Source organism: Oncorhynchus keta, chromosome 9 (genome assembly GCF_023373465.1).
Source record: "Oncorhynchus keta strain PuntledgeMale-10-30-2019 chromosome 9, Oket_V2, whole genome shotgun sequence".
Classification (NCBI taxonomy): domain Eukaryota; kingdom Metazoa; phylum Chordata; class Actinopteri; order Salmoniformes; family Salmonidae; genus Oncorhynchus; species Oncorhynchus keta.
Window position 1 is genome coordinate 4,232,205 of NC_068429.1, and position 20,279 is coordinate 4,252,483.

The 20,279-nt window shown below is 46.3% G+C and overlaps 1 protein-coding gene and 1 long non-coding RNA gene across 2 annotated transcripts in view; both read right to left on the minus strand.

Moving 5' to 3' along the window:
- LOC118380388 (netrin receptor DCC-like) overlaps positions 1-20,279 on the minus strand; it is a 689,822-nt gene that overhangs the window by 125,374 nt on the left and 544,169 nt on the right. Inside the window, exons 20-21 of the mRNA XM_052526014.1 lie at positions 14,462-14,656; positions 5,174-5,206 (exon numbers count right to left, since the gene is read on the minus strand). Coding sequence (XP_052381974.1) covers positions 5,174-5,206; positions 14,462-14,656 — 228 coding nt within the window. The remainder of the gene's footprint in view (positions 1-5,173; positions 5,207-14,461; positions 14,657-20,279) is intronic.
- Positions 1,679-2,653, minus strand: LOC127931650 (uncharacterized). Its single transcript, XR_008142133.1, has 4 exons — positions 2,544-2,653; positions 2,214-2,477; positions 1,950-2,147; positions 1,679-1,883 (listed from the first exon to the last, which is right to left on the minus strand). It is a non-coding gene; the product is annotated as an uncharacterized LOC127931650 (long non-coding RNA).

A 20,279-nucleotide genomic window follows, 5' to 3' on the forward strand; every position in this document is an offset into this window, starting at 1 on the left:
CTCCTCAGGCTGGTTATAGACCTCCTCAGGCTGGTTATAGACCTCCTCAGGCTGGTTATAGACCTACTCAGGCTGGTTATAGACCTACTCAGGCTGGTTATAGACCTCCTCAGGCTGGTTATAGACCTCCTCAGGCTGGTTATAGACCTCCTCAGGCTGGTTATAGACCTACTCAGGCTGGTTATAGACCTCCTCAGGCTGGTTATAGACCTCCTCAGGCTGGTTATAGACCTCCTCAGGCTGGTTATAGACCTCCTCAGGCTGGTTATAGACCTACTCAGGCTGGTTATAGACCTACTCAGGCTGGTTATAGACCTACTCAGGCTGGTTATAGACCTCCTCAGGCTGGTTATAGACCTCCTCAGGCTGGTTATAGACCTCCTCAGGCTGGTTATAGACCTCCTCAGCTTATAGGCAGACTACTCACATTCAGGCTGGTTATAGACCTCCTCAGGCTGGTTATAGACCATATAGTCCATCAGGCTGATTTAGACCTCCTCAAAAGGACTGAAGACGGAGACAGATTATTTGGTTATAGTTTACCATACTCAGGCTGGTTATAGACATCATATACATATAGATATATCAGGCTGGTTATAGATATTATATCAGTGCTGGTTATAACATATATCAGGCTGGTCATAGACCACCTCAGGCTTTATAGACCTCCTCAGGCTTATAGTGGACAGTCTGGTTATAGCCTCAAAGGCTCAGGCTGGTTATAGACCTCCTCAGGCTGGGTTATAGACAGAGATACTCAGGCTGGTTATAGATCTAGTCAGGCTGAGTTATAGAGTGACCTCAGGCTGGTTATAGACCTCCTCAGACTGGTTATAGACCTAAAGGCTGGTTATAGACAGCCTCCTCAGGAACAGAGATCAGAGTGACCTCTCAGGCTGGTTATAGACCTCCTCAGGCTGGTTATAAAGCACTGATCAGTGGGCTGAGATTAGTGACCTCCTCAGGCTGGTTATAAACTAAAGCACTGATCAGGAACAGAGATTATAGTGACCTCTCAGGCTGGTTATAAACTAAAGCACTGATCAGGCTGGAACAGAGACCTCAGAGTGACCTCAGGCTGGACAACGACATTATAAACTAAAGCACTGATCAGTGGGAACAGAGCTGGTTATGACCTCCTAAAGGCTGGACATACGACATTATAAACTCAGTGGGAAAAGCACTGATCAGGTGGGAACCTCCTCAGGCTGGTGACCTCTAAAGGCTGGTTTATAGACCTCCTCAAACTAAAGCACTGATCAGTGGGAACAGAGATCAGGCTGGACAACGACATTATATAAAGACCTCCTGAAAGGCTGGACAAGACATTATAAACTAAAGCACTCCTCAGGCTGGGAACAGACTATCACATTGACCTATACTGTAGACAAGTCCATTATCCGAAAAAAGCACTGATCAGTGGGAACAGATGATTTGAGTTCTAAAGTTTACATATGACATTATATATATACATACATAACATATAGATATAAAGGTGGACAATATATTATATTAAAGTAACTGATCAGTGGGAACATAGATCAATTAAATCAAAAGGTGGACAACCAACACTTTTAAACTGATCAAACTGATCAGTGGGAACAGAGATAGGTGAAGAATAAAGTGGACAAAGGTGGACATTACAAACTAAAGCACTGATCAGTGGGAACAGAGATCAGAGTGACCTCTAAAGGTGGACAACAACATTATAAACTAAAGCACTGATCAGTGGGAACAGAGATCAGAGTGACCTCTAAAGGTGGACAACAACATTATAAACTAAAGCACTGATCAGTGGGAACAGAGATCAGAGTGACCTCTAAAGGTGGACAACGACATTACAAACTAAAGCACTGATCAGTGGGAACAGAGATCAGAGTGACCTCTAAAGGTGGACAACAACATTATAAACTAAAGCACTGATCAGTGGGAACAGAGATCAGAGTGACCTCTAAAGGTGGACAACGACATTATAAACTAAAGCACTGATCAGTGGGAACAGAGATCAGAGTGACCTCTAAAGGTGGACAACGACATTATAAACTAAAGCACTGATCAGTGGGAACAGAGATCAGAGTGACCTCTAAAGGTGGACAACGACATTATAAACTAAAGCACTGATCAGTGGGAACAGAGATCAGAGTGACCTCTAAAGGTGGACAACAACATTATAAACTAAAGCACTGATCAGTGGGAACAGAGATCAGAGTGACCTCTAAAGGTGGACAACGACATTATAAACTAAAGCACTGATCAGTGGGAACAGAGATCAGAGTGACCTCTAAAGGTGGACAACAACATTATAAACTAAAGCACTGATCAGTGGGAACAGAGATCAGAGTGACCTCTAAAGGTGGACAACAACATTATAAACTAAAGCACTGATCAGTGGGAACAGAGATCAGAGTGACCTCTAAAGGTGGACAACGACATTATAAACTAAAGCACTGATCAGTGGGAACAGAGATCAGAGTGACCTCTAAAGGTGGACAACAACATTATAAACTAAAGCACTGATCAGTGGGAACAGAGATCAGAGTGACCTCTAAAGGTGGACAACGACATTATAAACTAAAGCACTGATCAGTGGGAACAGAGATCAGAGTGACCTCTAAAGGTGGACAACGACATTATAAACTAAAGCACTGATCAGTGGGAACAGAGATCAGAGTGAGCTCTAAAGGTGGACAACGACATTATAAACTAAAGCACTGATCAGTGGGAACAGAGATCAGAGTGACCTCTAAAGGTGGACAACAACATTATAAACTAAAGCACTGATCAGTGGGAACAGAGATCAGAGTGACCACTAAAACAATCCATTCAAATCAATGGTTTGATAAACATGACATTAATACCACCTCCAGCCACATCCCGAATCCCCGGTGCCGACTTATTCAGAAATAAAAAAAATAGTTTAGTATTTAGTTTAAAAAGCTCAGAGGAAGGCCAATAAAACAATATAACACTTTTCAATGAGATAAGAGCGTCTGCTAAATGACTTAAATGTAAATGTAAATGTAAAACACAAAAAATTAATTTTGGCAAAAAAAAATCAAATAGAAAAGACTTCTGTTTTCCAAGATGTAGCCTACGACACAATCAATACTGTGGATGTTTAATAAGGAGAACAAAAAAACTACTGAGCCTACATTCGAACCTCACCTTCAGGAGCTTCGGACATCTTACCAATTAAATAGCCTAGTTTGTGTTGTTGGTTCCTTGAACAGAACTAGAGCCCATCACTATAGCAGCCAACCTCTTCCAATGCATCGTGGAAACGTCTTCATCTAATTCCACGAAGATGAAGATCTGAGATCAGTATTACATCCTGGCATTTCAACTATACTCTGATTGCGTCGTGTCCCGCCGTTCGTTGATTTCGGGAAGCACAGCCCCCGTGTCTAATTTGATGTTGTCAACAACGCCGACATGAGACATCCAGGGGCATTTCAAAAATGTGTAAGTCGCTCTGGATAAGAGCGTCTGCTAAATGACTGAAATGTAAATGTAAAATGTAAAAAGTTTACTCGATTTAAGAAACGTTACATACTATTATGGCCTATGTATAGAATGTATTTTACTATATTAAACTGTATTTATTTTCCCACATACTCAAACGGCTTACTGTTTAGGACACACATGTATGGGTATTCGGCCATGGCCAATGGTCATGTTCCAAAATAGCACCCTATTCCCTATACAGTGAACACGGCCCATAGGGGTTCTGATCGGAAGTAGTGTACCTCAAAACATTTTTTTTCTTTGTGCACCATTTGGAATGCACAGAGTGAAATGACTGCAGGCCTCTGACATTTAACACCCGCTATTATCTTTAAGAATAGCGAAAGGTGCCTCCGCACCTCTCAACCCCCCCACCCCCCCACCCCCCACCCACCCACACCCCCACCCACCCCCACACCATTCTCTACGAAGACAATTTACCACTCCAAGGGTTCAATTAGAACCCCATTTCCAATTGAGATTTTCTAACGGGGAATTATCAGAGGCGAGAGAACGTCTGTTTCATGTTTTAATTTGAGAGAAAGAGAGAAAAAAAAATAGATTTTAATTTCCTTTTTTTTTCATGGTGGTAATGCTTTATTAAAACAGCCAGCTAATTGGCCTTCATTCCCTGTTCCCTGCAGATAAGTAGGCCTTAGTACCCTTCACCTGCTAGAAGTGATGTCGGAGGGAGTACGGATTAACACTTCCAGTATTTCTGTCCTCATAGGAATGCAGTGCAATTATGGAGATGTTAATGGTTACAAATGGCACAATCATTCTTGTGACAGTCTGTGTGGGTCTGTGTCTGTGTGGGTCTGTGTCTGTGTGGGTCTGTGTCTGTGTGGGTCTGTGTCTGTGTGGGTCTGTGTCTGTGTGGGTCTGTGTCTGTGTGGGTCTGTGTCTGTGTGGGTCTGTGTCTGTGTGGGTCTGTGTCTGTGTGGGTCTGTGTCTGTGTGGGTCTGTGTCTGCGTGGGTCTGTGTCTGTGTGGGTCTGTGTCTGTGTGGGTCTGTGTCTGTGTGGGTCTGTGTTTGTGTGGGTCTGTGTCTGTGTGGGTCTGTGTCTGTGTGGGTCTGTGTCTGCGTGGGTCTGTGTCTGTGTGGGTCTGTGTCTGTGTGGGTCTGTGTCTGTGTGGGTCTGTGTCTGTGTGGGTCTGTGTCTGTGTGGGTCTGTGTCTGTGTGGGTCTGTGTCTGTGTGGGTCTGTGTCTGTGTGGGTCTGTGTCTGTGTGGGTCTGTGTTTGTGTCTGTGGGTCTGTGTCTGTGTGGGTCTGTGTCTGTGTGGGTCTGTGTCTGTGTGGGTCTGTGTCTGTGTGTCTGGTCTGTGGGTCTGTGTCTGTGTGGGTCTGTGTTTGTGTGGGTCCGTGTCTGTGTGGTTCCGTGTCTGTGTGGGTCTGTGTCTGTGTGGGTCTGTGTCTGTGTGGGTCTGTGTCTGGTGTGGGTCTGTGTCTGTGTGGGTCTGTGTTTGTGTGGGTCTGTGTCTGTGGGTCTGTGTGTCTGGTATGTGTCTGTGTGGGTCTGTGTCTGTGTGGGTCTGTGTCTGTGTGGGTCTGTGTCTGTGTGGGTCTGTGTTTGTGTGGGTCTGTGTCTGTGTGGGTCTGTGTTTGTGTGGGTCTGTGTCTGTGTGGGTCTGTGTTTGTGTGGTTCTGTGTTTGTGTGTGGCTTCTTACCTTGATCGTTGGCCATCTTGTCTGGATGTTCCACTGAAAGAGAGAAAGAGAGCGGGATAGAGAAAGAGAGATATAGAGGTGGAAAGAAAGAGGGGGAAGAGAGAAATAACAAGTAACAATTTAGTGGTGAAGATTGCCATGGGGTGAAGAGAGAGAGAGAGAGAGAGAGAGAGAGAGAGAGAGAGAGAGAGAGAGAGAGAGAGAGAGAGAGAGAAACAGAGAGAAACAGAGAGAAACAGAGAGAAAATGACAGACCGAGAGATGGTGTCTGTGATGTTCACTGCTCATATTTCTGTATTGAAGATCTCATAATTAAAATGTGGTCAAGTATATGGGGAGGAGGTGGAAACACATTTGATATCCATCAATAACGATAAGGCACCTGGTATAGACAACCTAGATGGAAAACTATTGAGAGTGTTAACAAACTATCACCACCCCGATGCCTTTAACCGAAGCCAAAAGGAACGTTTGTCCACAGGCGTGGAAGGAAGCTAAAGTAATTCCACTACCTAAATATAGTCAAGCACCCTTTGCTGGCTCTAACAGCCACCCAATTAGTTTGCTGCCTGTTCTTGGTAAACTGACGGAGATAATTGTGTTTGAAACAAATACTTTTGAATGAAGAAGTTTAACTACTGACTTGTCAGCATGCATATAGGGAAGGGCTTGTACTGCTCTGACTCAGATGACTGATGATTGGCTAAAGGAAATTAATAGTAAGATGATAGTTGGAACTGTACTGTTAAATTTCAGTGCAGCCATTTTGATGTTATTGATCATAAATTGTTATTGAAGAAAACTCACTTGCTATGGCTTTACATCACCTGTCATCACATGGTTGGAGAGTTAATTATCCAATAGAACTCAGAGTATTCTTTAATGGACGCTTCCCTAACATCAGATATGTACCGTGCGGTGTCCCTCAAGGCAGCTCCCTTGGGCCGTTACTCTTCTTTATTTTGATATGCCACTTGTCTTACGAGAAGCTAAAATCACTTTGTATGCTGATGATTGCACATTCTACACATCAGCACCTACAGCCAGTGAGCTCACTGAAACTCTTAGTCATTGTCAGAATGAGTAATTAACAGTAAACTGGTCATAAATACATCTAAAAACCAAAGGCATTGTAGTAGGTTCAAAACATTCTCTTAGACTTCAACTGGTGTTGTACATAAAGGGTGTGTGACCATTGAAAAACTTGGAGAAGCTGAACTCACATTGAATGGTCAGTTATCAAGTCATATTGACAAAGTTGTTGTGAAGATGGGGGAGAGGTACGTCTGTTGTAAAAAAAAAATTAAAAAAATAAACCATCTGCGATTTTGACACAAAGATCCACTGTACTAGTTGTTTAGGCTCTGGACTTGTCCCATCTTGATTATTGTGCTGTAATATGGTCAGGTGCAGTAATGAAAGATCTAGCAAAGCTGCAGCTGGCTCAAAACAAAGCAACACGCCTAGTCAGTTAAGAACAAATTCTTATTTACAATGACGGGCCAAGGAACAGTGGGTTAACTGCCTTGTTCAGGGGCAGAACGACAGATTTTCACCTTGTCAGCTCGGGGATTTGATCCAACAACCTGCCGGCCAGAACATCTACAACACAGAGATCAGAGTGACCTCTAAAGGTGGTGCATCAATGTCTTTTACGGTTGAGGGAGATCAGAGTGACCTCTAAAGGTGGTGCATCAATGTCTACAACACAGAGATCAGAGTGACCTCTAAAGGTGGTGCATCAATGTCTTTTACGGTTGAGGGAGATCAGAGTGACCTCTAAAGGTGGTGCATCAATGTCTTTTACGGTTGAGGGTTGAGGAGAAATTGACTACTTTTGTCTTCCAGTCTTTCTTGGAAAACATTTGTGTGTCTATTTGCATACACTTCCAACAGACATGCAGCAGCAGATGGGTTTCTTCACTATGGCCAAACCAAAAAAAACAGATTTAATGCGTCCCTTAGTTATGTATAGAGCCGTGTCGTCGTGGAATGCTCTGCCACCACAAAAAAAGAAGGTTTAACTTTAAACAAACAGTTAAATAACATATTGATTCACAGCGCCTCTCTTCTGTCTAAAAATGTAATGAAACTGTACCGTATATAACAATATGTATATGTGAATAGTGTGTAAATAGCTTTTTTTTTTTTTATCTCCTGCTCTCTTGTCCCTTATTCTATTACATTTGATCGACACTCTAAAATCTATTTTTCCATTTCCGTGCTCCCTCAATAGGATACAAAAGGCTCAAAGCACTGAACTGAGCTGAGGAGAATGACATGTATAAATGCAGACCAGCAATTAAATACATATTCTGACAGCTCAACTACAGTAAGACATAATAACAATGATTCATATTGAAAACTTGTAACAGAGGTTCTCTATCATTTACTGTAAATGTTCATTGCCATGATAATAGATCAGATATCTGAGCTTGATTAGTTATTTAAACTAGAGACCGTATTCTTAAAGAGTTATAAAAATAGGAGCGTTGATCTAGGATCAGATTATTATATTATATCAGCCTATTCAGAATAATCTATGTATAAAGGCAAAACTGATCCTAGTTCAGCTCTCTGATATGCTTTATGAACACTGGCCCAGGATATGTGTCACGCCCTGGCCTTAGTTATCTTGGTTTTCTTTATTATTTTGGTTAGGTCAGGGTGTGACGAGGGTGGTATGTGTGTTTTGACTTATCTAGGGTTTTTTGTACATCTATGGGGTTTTGGTATTGTCTAGGTAAATGTAGGTCTATGGTGGCCTGAATTGGTTCCCAATCAGAGGCAGCTGTTTATCGTTGTCTCTGATTGGGAATCCTATTTAGGTTGCCAATTTCCATTTTGTTTTTGTGGGTTATTGTCTATGGTTAGTTGCATGTCAGCACTCGTTAGATATAGCTTCACGTTCATTTTGTTGTTTTGTTTATTTAGTGTTCTTCGTTTTAATAAAAGAAGAATGTATTCCAATCAAGCTGCGCCTTGATCTCCTCGTTGGGAGTGTAACTGGTCAGGCACCGTGTTATGCAGAGATGTCGGTGCGCTATTCTAGCCCGGTGCGCTCTATTCCAGCTCCTCGCATTTGCCGGGCTAGAATGGGCATCCATCCAGGACGGACGGTGCCGGCTCAGCGCTCCTGGTCTCCAGTACACCTCTTGGACCAGGATATCCTGTGCCGCCTCTGCACACTGTGTCTCGGAACTGGGGACCGTCGTTGGAGGTTCCGGACTGTGGCCCGTCGTTGGAGGTTCCGGACTGTGGCCCATCGTTGGAGGTTCCGGACTGTGGCCCATCGTTGGAGGTTCCGGACTGTGGCCCATCGTTGGAGGTTCCGGACTGTGGCCCGTCGTTGGAGGTTCCGGACTGTGGCCCGTCGTTGGAGGTTCCGGACTGTGGCCCATCGTTGGAGGTTCCGGACTGTGGCCCATCGTTGGAGGTTCCGGACTGTGGCCCATCAACTGGAGGTTCTGGACTGTGGCCTGTAGTTGGAGGTTCCGGTCTGTGGCCCGTCGTTGGAGGTTCCGGACTGTGGCCCGTCGTTGGAGGTTCCGGACTGTGGCCCGTCGTTGGAGGTTCCGGATTGTGGCCCGTCGTTGGAGGTTCCGGACTGTGGCCCGTCGTTGGAGGTTCCGGACTGTGGCCCGTCTTTGGAGGTTCCGGACTGTGGCCCATCGCCCGTCATTGGAGGTTCCGGACTGTGGCCCATCGTTGGAGGTTCCGGACTGTGGCCCATCGTTGGAGGTTCCGGACTGTGGCCCGTCGTTGGAGGTTCTGGTCTGTAGCCCGTCGTTGGAGGTTCCGGACTGTGGCCCGTCGTTGGAGGTTCCGGACTGTGGCCCATCGTTGGAGGTTCCGGACTGTGGCCCATCGTTGGAGGTTCCGGACTGTGGCCCATCGTTGGAGGTTCTGGACTGTGGCCCGTCGTTGGAGGTTCCGGACTGTGGCCCGTCGCCAGAACCTTTGGAGATTCCGGACTGTGGCCCATCGCCCGTCATTGGAGGTTCCGGACTGTGGCCCATCGTTGGAGGTTCCGGACTGTGGCCCATCGTTGGAGGTTCCGGACTGTGGCCCGTCGTTGGAGGTTCTGGTCTGTAGCCCGTCGTTGGAGGTTCCGGACTGTGGCCCGTCGTTGGAGGTTCCGGACTGTGGCCCATCGTTGGAGGTTCCGGACTGTGGCCCATCGTTGGAGGTTCCGGACTGTGGCCCATCGTTGGAGGTTCTGGACTGTGGCCTGTAGTTGGAGGTTCCGGTCTGTGGTCGTCGTTGGAGGTTCCGGTCTGTGGCCCGTCTTTGGAGGTTCCGGACTGTGGCCCGTCTTTTGAGGTTCCGGACTGTGGCCCGTCGTTGGAGGTTCCGGACTGTGGCCCGTCGCCCGTCTTTGGAGATTCCGGACTGTGGCCCATCGTTGGAGGTTCCGGACTGTGGCCCATCGTTGGAGGTTCCGGACTGTGGCCCATCGTTGGAGGTTCCGGACTGTGGCCCGTCGTTGGAGGTTCCGGACTGTGGCCCGTCGTTGGAGGTTCCGGACTGTGGCCCATCGTTGGAGGTTCCGGACTGTGGCCCATCGTTGGAGGTTCCGGACTGTGGCCCATCGTTGGAGGTTCTGGACTGTGGCCTGTAGTTGGAGGTTCCGGTCTGTGGCCCGTCGTTGGAGGTTCCGGACTGTGGCCCGTCGTTGGAGGTTCCGGACTGTGGCCCGTCGTTGGAGGTTCCGGACTGTGGCCCATCGTTGGAGGTTCCGGACTGTGGCCCATCGTTGGAGGTTCCGGACTGTGGCCCATCGTTGGAGGTTCTGGACTGTGGCCTGTAGTTGGAGGTTCCGGTCTGTGGCCCGTCGTTGGAGGTTCCGGACTGTGGCCCGTCGTTGGAGGTTCCGGACTGTGGCCCGTCGTTGGAGGTTCCGGACTGTGGCCCGTCGCCCGTCATTGGAGGTTCCGGACTGTGGCCCGTCGTTGGAGGTTCCGGACTGTGGCCCGTCGTTGGAGGTTCCGGACTGTGGCCCGTCGTTGGAGGTTCCGGACTGTGGCCCGTCGTTGGAGGTTCCGGACTGTGGCCCGTCGTTGGAGGTTCCGGACTGTGGCCCGTCTTTGAGGTTCCGGACTGTGGCCCATCGCCCGTCATTGGAGGTTCCGGACTGTGGCCCATCGTTGGAGGTTCCGGACTGTGGCCCATCGTTGGAGGTTCCGGACTGTGGCCCGTCGTTGGAGGTTCTGGTCTGTAGCCCGTCGTTGGAGGTTCCGGACTGTGGCCCGTCGTTGGAGGTTCCGGACTGTGGCCCATCGTTGGAGGTTCCGGACTGTGGCCCATCGTTGGAGGTTCCGGACTGTGGCCCATCGTTGGAGGTTCTGGACTGTGGCCCGTCGTTGGAGGTTCCGGACTGTGGCCCGTCGCCCGTCTTTGGAGATTCCGGACTGTGGCCCATCGCCCGTCATTGGAGGTTCCGGACTGTGGCCCATCGTTGGAGGTTCCGGACTGTGGCCCATCGTTGGAGGTTCCGGACTGTGGCCCGTCGTTGGAGGTTCTGGTCTGTAGCCCGTCGTTGGAGGTTCCGGACTGTGGCCCGTCGTTGGAGGTTCCGGACTGTGGCCCATCGTTGGAGGTTCCGGACTGTGGCCCATCGTTGGAGGTTCCGGACTGTGGCCCATCGTTGGAGGTTCCGGACTGTGGCCTGTAGTTGGAGGTTCCGGTCTGTGGCCCGTCGTTGGAGGTTCCGGTCTGTGGCCCGTCTTTGGAGGTTCCGGACTGTGGCCCGTCTTTGGAGGTTCCGGACTGTGGCCCGTCGTTGGAGGTTCCGGACTGTGGCCCGTCGCCCGTCTTTGGAGATTCCGGACTGTGGCCCATCGTTGGAGGTTCCGGACTGTGGCCCATCGTTGGAGGTTCCGGACTGTGGCCCATCGTTGGAGGTTCCGGACTGTGGCCCGTCGTTGGAGGTTCCGGACTGTGGCCCGTCGTTGGAGGTTCCGGACTGTGGCCCATCGTTGGAGGTTCCGGACTGTGGCCCATCGTTGGAGGTTCCAGACTGTGGCCCATCGTTGGAGGTTCTGGACTGTGGCCTGTAGTTGGAGGTTCCGGTCTGTGGCCCGTCGTTGGAGGTTCCGGACTGTGGCCCGTCGTTGGAGGTTCCGGACTGTGGCCCGTCTTTGGAGGTTCCGGACTGTGGCCCATCGCCCGTCATTGGAGGTTCCGGACTGTGGCCCGTCGTTGGAGGTTCCGGACTGTGGCCCGTCGTTGGAGGTTCCGGACTGTGGCCTGTCATTGGAGGTTCTGGACTGTGGCCCGTCGTTGGAGGTTCCGGACTGTGGCCCGTCGTTGGAGGTTCCGGACTGTGGCCCGTCGCCCGTCATTGGAGGTTCCGGACTGTGGCCCGCCGTTGGAGGTTCCGGACTGTGGCCCATCGTTGGAGGTTCCGGACTGTGGCCCGTCGCCCGTCGTTGGAGGTTCCGGACTGTGGCCCGTCATTGGAGGTTCTGGTCTGTAGCCCGTCGTTGGAGGTTCCGGACTGTGGCCCGTCGCCCGTCATTGGAGGTTCCGGACTGTGGCCCGTCGTTGGAGGTTCCGGACTGTGGCCCGTTGTAGACACCGTGCACTCCACTGCATAACACGGTGCCTGACCACTACCACGGTGCCTGACCAGTACCACGCTCCCTTATGGTAAGCACAAGGAGTTGGCCTCAGGTCTCCAACCTGCCTCAGCCAATCTCCTCGTGTGTCCCCCCCAAAATGTTTTATTGTGGCTGCCTTCTCGGGCTTCCGTGCTAACCGTGTCCCCTCGTAATAATAGTGTTTAACATGATTTCTGAGTGACTACCCCACCTCTGTACACCCACACATACAATTATCTGTAAGGTCCCTCAGTCCAATAGTGAATTTCAAACACAGATTCAACCACAAGGATCAGGGAGGTTTTCCAATTCCTCATAAAGAAGGGCATCTATTGGTAGATTTATTTTTTATTTTTACAAAAGCAGACATTGAATATCCATTTGAGCATGGTGAAGTTATCAATTACACTTTGGATGGTGTATAAATTCACCCAGTCATTACAAAGATACAGGTGTCCTTCCTAACTCAGTTGCCGGAGAGGAAGGAAACCGCTCAGAGTTTTCACAATGAGGCCAATGGTGACTTAAAAACAGTTACAGTTTAATGGCTGTGATAGTAAACTGAGGATGGATCAACAACATTGTAGTTACTCCACAATACTAACCTAAATGGACAGAGTGAAAAGAAGGAAGTCTGTACAGAATACTAATATTCCAATAGAAGGCACTAAAGTAATACTGCAAAAAAATGTGGCAAAGCAATACGTTTTTGTCCTAAATACAATGTGTTATGTTTGGGGCAAATCCATTACAACACTTGACTGAGAATCATTCTCCATATTTTCAAGCATAGTAGAGACTGCATCATGTTATGGGTATGCTTGTAATTATTAAGGACTGGGGAGTTTGTCAGGAAAAAAAATCAACGGAATGGAGTTAAGTATAGGCTAAATCCTAGTAGAAAACCTGGTTCAGTCTACGTTCCACCAGACACTGGGAGATGAATTCACCTTTCAGCAGGACAATAACCTACAACACAAGGCCACATATACACTGGAGTTGCTTACCAAGAAGACAGTGATTGTCCCTGAGTGGCTGAGTAACAGTTTTAACTGAAATCCACTTGAAAATCTTTGGCAAGACCTGAATATGAATATGATTCTCTAGCAATGATCAACAATCCATTCGACAGAGATTATAATGGGCAAAAGTTGAAAGACTTACCCAGAAAGACTCACAGCTCTGAGAGACTTACCCATAAAGACTCACAGCTCTTAGAGACTTACCCAGAAAGACTCACAGCTCTTAGAGACTTACCCAGAAAGACTCACAGCTCTGAGAGACTTACCCATAAAGACTCACAGCTCTTAGAGACTTACCCAGAAAGACTCACAGCTCTTAGAGACTTACCCAGAAAGACTCACAGCTCTTAGAGACTTACCCAGAAAGACTCACAGCTCTGAGAGACTTACCCAGAAAGACTCACAGCTCTTAGAGACTTACCCAGAAAGACTCACAGCTCTTAGAGACTTACCCAGAAAGACTCACAGCTCTGAGAGACTTACCCAGAAAGACTCACAGCTCTGAGAGACTTACCCAGAAAGGCTGTAATCGCTGACAAAGATGTTGTACAATCTAGGAGTGGAAAGCTCTTAGAGACTTACCCAGAAAGACTCACGGCTGTAATCGCTGACAAAGATGCTTCTACAAAAGTATTGACTCAGGCTGTGAATACTTATATAAAGGAGATATTTTCTGTATTTAAAATTTCAAAAAACATTTGCAAACACTTCTAAAATCATGTTTTCACTGTCATTATCGGGTATTGTGAAGATGGGTGAGAAAATGTTTTATCAAATCCATTTTGATATCAGGTTGTAACACAACAAAATGTGGAACTGGTTAATTATGAATACTATGAATAGGTTCTGAAGGCACTGTAAACTACACCGCAAGACTTCTGAGTAACACCAAAGTACCAAGCGTGGCCAATATTATTGATTGTTTATTTACAAGCAAAACATGATGTGTGGAAGGAAATCATGTCAGAGGCTAGCTGGGAATAACAGGTGTGGATGGAACCATAAATAAATTCTGGTAGGAGGATGGCCAGAACCAAGAGGATATAATTAGTGAGAGACTCCTCCAACTGGGAATCAGGGCTGGATGTGAGGATGACAGGAAAAAGGTAGTTAACTGGTAGGCTGAAAGCAACTGTGAGAAAGGTTAACGATAGGCTGAAAGTAACTGTGAGGAAGGTTAACGATAGGCTGAAAGCAACTGTGAGAAAGGTTAACGATAGGCTGAAAGCAACTGTGAGAAAGGTTAACGATAGGCTGAAAGTAACTGTGAGGAAGGTTAACGATAGGCTGAAAGTAACTGTGAGGAAGGTTAACGAAGGCTGAAAGCAACTGTGAGGAAGGTTAACGATAGGCTGAAAGCAACTGTGAGAAAGGTTAACGATAGGCTGAAAGCAACTGTGAGAAAGGTTAACGATAGGCTGAAAGTAACTGTGAGGAAGGTTAACGATAGGCTGAAAGCAACTGTGAGAAAGGTTAACGATAGGCTGAAAGTAACTGTGAGGAAGGTTAACGATAGGCTGAAAGTAACTGTGAGGAAGGTTAACGATAGGCTGAAAGCAACTGTGAGAAAGGTTAACGATAGGCTGAAAGCAACTGTGAGAAAGGTTAACGATAGGCTGAAAGCAACTGTGAGAAAGGTTAACGATAGGCTGCTCATCCCGTACCTTTGTTCGTCCTGAAGTGGATGGGGTCTGACAGGGGACCCACTCCCTTGGCATTCTTAGCCTGGATCCTGAAGTAGTAGACGGTGTCCAGGTTCAGGTCCATCACCTGGTGGGTCAGACGGTCTCCACTGATACTCTCCATTACCCAGTCATCTATAGGCATGTTCTTATCCAGGGTGTAATACAGGATATAGCCTGGTAGAGAAACAACACACAGAGGAAGACTGATTAACCCTAACAGTTACCCAGTCATCTATAGGCATGTTCTTATCCAGGGTGTAATACAGGATATAGCCTGGTAGAGAAACAACACACAGAGGAAGACTGATTAACCCTAACAGTTACCCAGTCATCTATAGGCATGTTCTTATCAAGGAGTAATACAGGATATAGCCTGGTAGAGAAACAACACACAGAGGAAGACTGATTAACCCCAACAGTTACCCAGTCATCTATAGGCATGTTCTTATCCAGGGTGTAATACAGGATATAGCCTGGTAGCGAAACAACACACAGAGGAAGACTGATTAACCCCAACAGTTACCCAGTCATCTATAGGCATGTTCTTATCCAGGGTGTAATACAGGATATAGCCTGGTAGAGAAACAACACACAGAGGAAGACTGATTAACCCCTAACAGTTACCCAGTCATCTATAGGCATGTTCTTATCCAGGGTGTAATACAGGATATAGCCTGGTAGCGAAACAACACACAGAGGAAGACTGATTAACCCTAACAGTTACCCAGTCATCTATAGGCATGTTCTTATCCAGGGTGTAATACATGATATAGCCTGGTAGAGAAACAACACACAGAGGAAGACTGATTAACCCTAACAGTTACCCAGTCATCTATAGGCATGTTCTTATCAAGGGGGTAGTACAGGATATAGCCCAGTCATCTATAGGCATGTTCTTATCAAGGGGTAGTACAGGATATAGCCCAGTCATCTATAGGCATGTTCTTATCCAGGGTATAATACAGGATATAGCCTGGTGTGTTAGAAAGATAACAACACAGAGAGAGTCTAAGTAAACAACCTTTGACAATTACTATAGGAGTTGACAAGACAGCACAAAACAGATCTGTGACCAGGCTAGAGTTTTGTTCAATGTAGAATAAGATGTAGCCTGGCAGGTCACAAAGACAACAAACCCGCTGCAACAACTGTTTTGGTTTACTTATCTTTTAATTTGATGCTCTTAGTCATGTTCCAGGAAACATTACATCATTCTATTGCACAAAGGCTGAGTCATGTAGTCTACAGACCTCTACATCACAACAGGTAACTGAGTCATGTAGTCTACAGTCTACAGAATCAACAGAATCAACAGGTAGCTGAGTCATGTAGTCTACAGACCTCTACATCACAACAGAATCAACAGGTAGCTGAGTCATGTAGTCTACAGACCTCTACATCACAACAGGTAACTGAGTCATGTAGTCTACAGACCTCTACATCACAACAGAATCAACAGGTAGCTGAGTCATGTAGTCTACAGACCTCTACATCACAACAGAATCAACAGGTAACTGAGTCATGTAGTCTACAGACCTCTACATCACAACAGGTAAATGAGTCATGTAGTCTACAGACTTCTACATCACAACAGGTAGCTGAGTCATGTAGTCTACAGACCTCTACATCACAACAGGTAACTGAGTCATGTAGTCTACAGACCTCTACATCACAACAGAATCAACAGGTAACTGAGTCATGTAGTCTACAGACCTCTACATCACAACAGAATCAACAGGTAGCTGAGTCATGTAGTCTACAGACCTCTACATCACAACAGAATCAACAGGTAGCTGAGTCATGTAGTCTACAGACCTCTACATCACAACAGAATCAACAGGTAGCTGAGTCATGTAGTCTACAGACCTCTACATCACAACAGGTAACTGAGTCATGTAGTCTACAGACCTCTACATCACAACAGGTAACTGAGTCATGTAGTCTACAGACCTCTACATCACAACAGGTAAATGAGTCATGTAGTCTACAGACCTCTACATCACAACAGGTAACTGAGTCATGTAGTCTACAGACCTCTACATCACAACAGGTAACTGAGTCATGTAGTCTACAGACCTCTACATCACAACAGGTAAATGAGTCATGTAGTCTACAGACCTCTACATCACAACAGAATCAACAGGTAGCTGAGTCATGTAGTCTACAGTCTACAGAATCAACAGAATCAACAGGTAGCTGAGTCATGTAGTCTACAGACCTCTACATCACAACAGGTAGCTGAGTCATGTAGTCTACAGTCTACAGAATCAACAGAATCAACAGGTAGCTGAGTCATGTAGTCTACAGACCTCTACATCACAACAGAATCAACAGGTAGCTGAGTCATGTAGTCTACAGACCTCTACATCACAACAGAATCAACAGGTAGCTGAGTCATGTAGTCTACAGACCTCTACATCACAACAGGTAAATGAGTCATGTAGTCTACAGACCTCTACATCACAACAGGTAACTGAGTCATGTAGTCTACAGACCTCTACATCACAACAGGTAACTGAGTCATGTAGTCTACAGACCTCTACATCACAACAGGTAAATGAGTCATGTAGTCTACAGACCTCTACATCACAACAGGTAGCTGAGTCATGTAGTCTACAGTCTACAGAATCAACAGAATCAACAGGTAGCTGAGTCATGTAGTCTACAGACCTCTACATCACAACAGGTAAATGAGTCATGTAGTCTACAGACCTCTACATCACAACAGGTAACTGAGTCATGTAGTCTACAGACCTCTACATCACAACAGGTAACTGAGTCATGTAGTCTACAGACCTCTACATCACAACAGAATCAACAGGTAGCTGAGTCATGTAGTCTACAGACCTCTACATCACAACAGGTAACTGAGTCATGTAGTCTACAGACCTCTACATCACAACAGAATCAACAGGTAACTGAGTCATGTAGTCTACAGACCTCTACATCACAACAGGTAAATGAGTCATGTAGTCTACAGTCTACAGAATCAACAGAATCAACAGGTAGCTGAGTCATGTAGTCTACAGACCTCTACATCACAACAGGTAGCTGAGTCATGTAGTCTACAGTCTACAGAATCAACAGAATCAACAGGTAGCTGAGTCATGTAGTCTACAGACCTCTACATCACAACAGAATCAACAGGTAGCTGAGTCATGTAGTCTACAGACCTCTACATCACAACAGAATCAACAGGTAGCTGAGTCATGTAGTCTACAGACCTCTACATCACAACAGGTAAATGAGTCATGTAGTCTACAGACCTCTACATCACAACAGGTAACTGAGTCATGTAGTCTACAGACCTCTACATCACAACAGGTAACTGAGTCATGTAGTCTACAGACCTCTACATCACAACAGAATCAACAGGTAGCTGAGTCATGTAGTCTACAGTCTACAGAATCAACAGAATCAACAGGTAGCTGAGTCATGTAGTCTACAGACCTCTACATCACAACAGGTAGCTGAGTCATGTAGTCTACAGTCTACAGAATCAACAGAATCAACAGGTAGCTGAGTCATGTAGTCTACAGACCTCTACATCACAACAGGTAAATGAGTCATGTAGTCTACAGACCTCTACATCACAACAGGTAACTGAGTCATGTAGTCTACAGACTCTACATCACAACAGGTAACTGAGTCAGTAGTCACAGACCTCTACATCACAACAGAATCAACAGGTAGCTGAGTCATGAGTCTACAGACCTCTACATCACAACAGGTAACTGAGTCATGAGTCTACAGACCTCTACATCACAACAGAATCAACAGGTAACTGAGTCATGTAGTCTACAGACCTCTACATCACAACAGAATCAACAGGTAGCTGAGTCATGTAGTCTACAGACCTCTACATCACAACAGAATCAACAGGTAACTGAGTCATGTAGTCTACAGACCTCTACATCACAACAGGTAAATGAGTCATGTAGTCTACAGACCTCTACATCACAACAGGTAGCTGAGTCATGTAGTCTCAGACCTCTACATCACAACAGAATCAACAGGTAGCTGAGTCATGTAGTCTACAGACCTCTACATCACAACAGGTAACTGAGTCATGTAGTACAGACCTCTACATCACAACAGAATCAACAGGTAACTGAGTCATGTAGTCTACAGACCTCTACATCACAACAGAATCAACAGGTAGCTGAGTCATGTAGTCTACAGACCTCTACATCACAACAGAATCAACAGGTAGCTGAGTCATGTAGTCTACAGAACTCTACATCACAACAGAATCAACAGGTAGCTGAGTCATGTAGTCTACAGACCTCTACATCACAACAGAATCAACAGGTAGCTGAGTCATGTAGTCTACAGACCTCTACATCACAACAGAATCAACAGGTAGCTGAGTCATGTAGTCTACAGACCTCTACATCACAACAGGTAACTGAGTCATGTAGTCTACAGACCTCTACATCACAACAGGTAGCTGAGTCATGTAGTCTACAGACCTCTACATCACAACAGGTAGCTGAGTCATGTAGTCTACAGACCTCTACATCACAACAGGTAACTGAGTCATGTAGTCTACAGTCTACAGAATCAACAGCGGTATCTTCACAATTAGTGTTATTTTCATTGTTTACAAGTAAATCACTAGAGACATTATACCCCAGGAGAGAATATGTGGAACACAACAAATGAACATTCAGGACGATGAGCAGAGATAACCTGATACCTTCCAGGTCATTCAGTACGACGAGCAGAGATACCCGACAGGTCATTCAGTACGATGAGCAGAGATACCCGACAGGTCATTCAGTACGATGAGCAGAGATAACCTGATACATTCCAGGTCATTCAGTACGACGAGCAGAGATACCCTACAGGTCATTCAGTACGATGAGCAGAGATAACCTGATACATTCCAGGTCAATCAGTACGACGAGCAGAGATAACCTGATACCTTCCAGGTCATTCAGTACGATGAGCAGAGATAACCTGATACCTTCCGGGTCATTCAGTACGACGAGCAGAGATAACCTGATACCTTCCAGGTCATTCAGTACGACGAGCAGAGATACCCTACATGTCATTCAGTACGATGAGCAGAGATAACCTGATACATTCCAGGTCATTCAGTACGACGAGCAGAGATAACCTGATACGTTTCAGGTCATTTACGACGAGAAGAGATACCCTACAGGTCATTCAGTACGATGAGCAGAGATAACCTGATACATTCCAGGTCATTCAGTACGACGAGCAGAGATAACCTGATACCTTCCAGGTCATTCAGTACGACGAGCAGAGATACCCTACAGGTCATTCAGTACGATGAGCAGAGATAACCTGATACATTCCAGGTCATTCAGTACGACGAGCAGAGATAACCTGATACCTTCCAGGTCATTCAGTACGATGAGCAGAGATAACCTGATACCTTCCAGGTCATTCAGTACGATGAGCAGAGATAACCTGATACCTTCCAGGTCATTCAGTACGACGAGCAGAGATAACCTGATACCTTCCAGGTCATTCAGTACGACGAGCAGAGATAACCTGATACCTTCCAGGTCATTCAGTATGACGAGCAGAGATACCATACATGTCATTCAGTACGACGAGCAGAGATACACTACAGGTCATTCAGTATGATGAGCAGAGATAACCTGATACATTCCAGGTCATTCAGTACGACGAGCAGAGATAACCTGATACCTTCCAGGTCATTCAGTACGACGAGCAGAGATAACCTGATACCTTCCAGGTCATTCAGTACGACGAGCAGAGATAACCTGATACCTTCCAGGTCATTCAGTACAACGAGCAGAGA